Source organism: Phaseolus vulgaris, chromosome 7 (genome assembly GCF_000499845.2).
Source record: "Phaseolus vulgaris cultivar G19833 chromosome 7, P. vulgaris v2.0, whole genome shotgun sequence".
NCBI lineage: Eukaryota > Viridiplantae > Streptophyta > Magnoliopsida > Fabales > Fabaceae > Phaseolus > Phaseolus vulgaris.
Genome location: NC_023753.2, coordinates 3,390,517 through 3,395,650, shown reverse-complemented (window position 1 = coordinate 3,395,650; position 5,134 = coordinate 3,390,517). Strand labels below are relative to the sequence as shown.

Sequence of the window (5,134 nt, the reverse complement as noted above, 5' to 3'; positions counted from 1 at the left end):
TGTAGAATTGTGCCACGGTAGTTCCTACGAAGTTAGAACACAATTTATACAAAAAATAAATTTTAAAACAACTATTTTCACAAAAACATCGCCTTCTTAGGATAATATTTGTAGGTATAAGAGATAAAGTAACGAGAAAATAATACTGAATATTTGTTTATATGACATTTAAGTCCAGTCCCTGGCTATCACTAAATTTCATTACACGTTGCTACTAAGATACCAATTATTCACATCTAAAATATTCATTACTCGCCAAAGACATGTAATAAAAGAATTAAGAACTATTGTTGGTAAACGATCTTTAATGATGTTTAAATTTTTTCTCTCAACTAAGGTACAAGTGTAAAGAACAGGAATTTACAAATAATAATGTATGATCTTTTAATACGTTAATTTCTTCTTCTTTTTTAAGGTAATTCGGTGTTGTTTATGGTCTTTAATGGGATATTGTAGTTAAAGAAAAGATTATGGTTTAAAGCATTTTGATTTTAATATGAATGTTGTAATGCATGACCAATAAATTATGTATGTTGGAATATCATATTGTTGTGATTGATGTGTTGATATTCTTGAGTTTATCTTATTTCACTTATCTTTTTGTATTAGGCACAATGCTCAAGATAATTTCATTGCTTCAAGTTTGATGAAATAAGTTTTTGTGTCTAGCGAGAGACATAATCGAATTTAAATGTTTTAGAATTGTCCTAAATCAATATTACTTTCAATAATTGCCTTATTCAAGGTCAAAACATTCTAAACTATGAAGGAGCAAAGTAAAGAGTAGACATGTTAATGTTGTTAAAACTCAAAGGCTTCATTAAAATGACAATATATTTAAAGATGAATATAAAATCTCCTAAGTGACAAATACATGTTAATACAGCACTACAAATTGATGCTCAGCTAGAGAAATGAATGTTGCTAAAAGTGAAATGTTTCAATAAAATTATTTGAAGATGGACATGACCTCCTTTCCCCCAAGTGCATGTGAGTATATGTGCTAGGCACACTAATGTTCGACTTTAAGAAAATAGTTTTCTGTTAAAAGAGGGATAGATAATTTTGAGGATGCAAACAACAGTATAGTTTGTGTGGTATATATTTTATTGAATATTTCAGATGGTTAATGTCTTTTAAATTATCCTATAAAATTATTTCGAATTTTTCTTCTAAAATATGAAATTTTAAGTTGCCATTTTGAATGGAATAATGTATTTAGCCATTCTTATTATCTGTTCTAAGCTGGTATCTTCAGTCTTTTTATCTTAATTTTTATGCTAATGAGATGTCTTACTATCTTGAGATGTTCCTAAAGAAAAAAAAAAATAGGCTTTGAATTTCTGGAGAAACCTTTTAATTTTACATTTTGAAAACAAAGCATTTCCTATTTGAAGGATTTTGGACATCTAATTTGACAATTGCGTTGTTATTGCATCAGTTGTCCTATTGGAATAATGTACTTATTGTTTTGTAATGATATTGGGATGATTAAGAATGCTTTGTTAATTTAGTTGTAGCAGTTTTTTATGAATATTTTTATTTATTTTATATACATAGTGGAAATAAGCACGGATAAGATATGATTTGAGTATATTTACATAGTTAAGAGTACTACTCAACCAAATATATGAATAAGAACACATTACTGCTCATAAAATATTGAAGCGTAATAATATTAATTATGAGTAATCTAACGCACATTACAAAATATAAGACTTGTTTGCAGCTTAACTCTATTACTAGTCGTATAAATTTGTACACAAAAACCATAAAACTAAAAAATAAATTATCATACCTCTAAATTAACATCTTTAGTATGCTTTTATGTATTAAACCTATACTTGATTGATCAAATGTTAGTTTTCTATTAAATATAAAATAATTACAAAAGACAAAACAAATATTAAAGTTTAATCATGTCTGACACTAAAATCAATCGACACAAATGACATGTCCAAGAAAATTATTAAACATAAACATTTGTACAGCTCAAAGAAAATGTGTACACTCGCTTCTAAGAAATTGCATAACTATAATTCTTCAATGATGTATAAGATCAAGAGTTGTTAAATGAGTAATTTACATTAATAATAAAGGTTTAAAGTTATTAAAGGGGAGGTAAAAAAAGTCATTCATGGGCTAATTTTGTGCATTGCTTGATAAGTGATCAATCCACAGACATTATTTCGAACATATTTAAAAGAAAGACCACAAATGAACATTTAAACAAAACCAGATATAAGAAGAATCAAAAACTAATCCTGAATGATGTTCCGATTAGGAAAGAAATATGCTTTTCTCTGTTGAATAAGAAGTAACACAACCAAAAAGTAACATAACCGATGAGTCTAATTCGACATTCCTACAATTGTTACTTCGCAGAAAACACTATTATTGGTCACCCGTATCCTCAAAGGCAACTATGAAAATCCAACAGCTTCCTCACGTACCTGCAACAGCAAAGGAAATCATAACAGCATAAGCATGAGATTACATGGCATTAAAGATTTTAGACAATCTTGCTCAACCAGGCATTCAGATTATTTGCTCAAGAGTTTTCATTACACAAAGGACTTTGTTTACGAAATAACGTATATCCAGCAAATACTTTGGCAGACTAAGAATGTAACTACTAAAAGTAGTAGTAACCAATCTTGACATGTTCTTTTTTATGATAAAAAACTTATAGAAGACTTATCATATAAATGAACAAGCCAAGGTTGTAATCATCCTTCACAAGAAAGGACAGACTGGTTTTTGACTACCATGCCTAGCTGCCTGAGACTTCCAAATTGTCTTCGCAGGAAGAATTTCAAGGCAGCAACCTCTTTAGCATAAAAATCTCATCTTTCAGAGCAAAGGATTTGAAGTTGGGTCAAGGAGGTCATTTAAGTTTTAACCAAAATAATCAATGGGGACTTAGAACCTCACCTCAGGAATCAGGATCACCTGTGAAATGAACGTAGTTTACTCATTAGTAGCATTATAAAACTGATGAAAGGGCTGGACGTACAGCCATTTCAAGGATGACTCTGGCATGGATTTATTTCTGGTAAACTAAGCAAATTTGTGCATGGAATTCAATAAACTGACAAAAGATGCTCAAATATCCAAATACTTATTGTGGGAAGCCTCCTTAAATCTTGTTGGAAACCATAAAGTGTTTTATATCAGGTAAAACGTAAAAGTTAAATAAAATTGAATAAAAATGAAAAGCCAGCAAAAGTAGACAATTGAATAAAAATGAAAAGCCAGCAAAAGTAGAGCAGGGATACAATAACTGCTCAAAGAATAAGATTTTTCAATACTGAAATAAATAATGAAGTATCCAAGCAATAGATAGACAAAATGCACGCCCAAGGAAATTTTTTTTGAAAAAAAAACACTTGCTTGTCTGACTACTGCTTCAGTTCATCTCCAAACCAATAATAACCAATTACTTGCTTGTATACATGGTTTAACTGAAACTGAATTTATAATTTTGAACGAAGGAAAACAAAAAAGGAACCTACTATGCAGCAATCTTCTCTTGCCATTGGAAGATGATCAATGTCCTGGCGCATCACCCATCTTTTCCATTCCCTATAAATTTGAATCTTAATACCTTCTTATGAACCAAGCTAGACAAACTCACAAATTCTACCCAACTCATCTCCTCGCATAAAGCAACAAAGGACTACCTAAATTTACCATCTATCAGGCCTATAATATAAGGTTTTCTATATAATCCAGAACACTAGTAAGTTTTTTTAAAAGGGATTTTTAGGTGAGGCAATGGAATGAATATGCTTAAAATCTGTTCTCGAACGAAATCAAAACAGCATAAACCATTTTTCATGCATCCTAGAACCAGCAAGACTCACAAAGAGACTATTAGCGATCTTGACAAGAACGACGGAAGGTACCATGAGACAGCTCGCAACAGGCACGAGCACCGACAGTAATGTGTGAAGTCATGCAGGTAATAGCCATTGTACTGTGCAGAGGTAAAAGTGATTCTATGCAGCCCAATTGCCCCAAATTCCTGTCAAGAAAGAAAATACAAATTCTCAATGCAATTCAGAATGCAACAAATTACTAAAATTAATTCCAAATTAAGGAAATTAAAACGACGGCAGATTAGCAATTCGTTTTGAAACGACGCGATTTTGGTTATCGTTAAATAAGCAGAGACAGCAAAACGGCGAAAAGCGAGACCTGGTAGCCGGCATGGAAAAGCGACGGGACTGGACGCGAGGAGCAGTGACTGGTGGCGGACGGAGGCGGGGAAGTGCTGAAGGCGCCGCCGGCCGGAGAGAAGCCCTAGCTGAGGATACTAAGGAACGAGAGAAAGAACCAGAACGCCAAGCCATTGCAATCCAATCTGAGAGATGCGAAACGCGCTTTTAGGGCTTTGCAAGGGTTTAGTGATGGTGGCTGGTGCTACTGCTTAGTATATCATGGACCATATAAAACGATGTCGCTTTTAGTTGTTTCCAATTTTTAACCATGTAACATTTTTTTTGGACATTTTTTTATGAACTCCGTAAATATTTCTCAAAGAAAATATAAGAAATAAAGTTTTTTTTTATGACCTAAATTAGTTTATGTATAACTCGCAATATAATTATGAAAAAATTACACGAAGGAATTTTTACTAAGTAGTTTATATATAAACTACTTTTAATTTATGAAAATACTTACTTTTTTATTTTTTTTCTCCAAAAATATTTAGGAAAATTTTAATTCAACGCGTCCTAAACTATTCTCTCCAATTACGTAATTTTTAATCATTTTTATTCATATTATTTATATGATATGATGACTAGTATCAATCACTATAATCACTTTTATAGAATTTTTTTATTTATATTACTCGATTTGAATATTTAGTTTAAAGAACTAAATTGGTATCAAGAATTTAAACTTTTATTTTAATATCTTCAAAGATAAATTATAAATGTATAAAATATAAAGATAAATGGGAAAATGGAAGGGGGAATCCCACTTAAAAAAACTGGCCTATTTTGTAACGAGTTTTGGAAGAACTAAATTTATCAACATTTTTCTCCATCTATTTCTTAAATCCAAACAAAACACCATAATTCATTCTATTTCTACTCTTTCTCTATTGTCATTCTGATTTACCTTT

At 31.0% G+C, this 5,134-nt stretch overlaps 1 protein-coding gene across 1 annotated transcript; it reads right to left on the bottom strand.

The window, feature by feature from the left end:
- Nucleotides 1-2,242: 2,242 nt before the first annotated feature.
- LOC137827971 (uncharacterized) lies at nucleotides 2,243-4,355 on the bottom strand. The gene is made up of 5 exons (XM_068634357.1): nucleotides 4,143-4,355; nucleotides 3,867-4,027; nucleotides 3,516-3,585; nucleotides 2,935-2,952; nucleotides 2,243-2,453 (listed from the first exon to the last, which is right to left on the bottom strand). The coding sequence occupies exons 1-5, from the start codon at nucleotides 4,353-4,355 to the stop codon at nucleotides 2,424-2,426; spliced, it is 492 nt and encodes a 163-aa protein (XP_068490458.1). The 3' UTR covers nucleotides 2,243-2,423.
- Nucleotides 4,356-5,134: the final 779 nt, after the last annotated feature.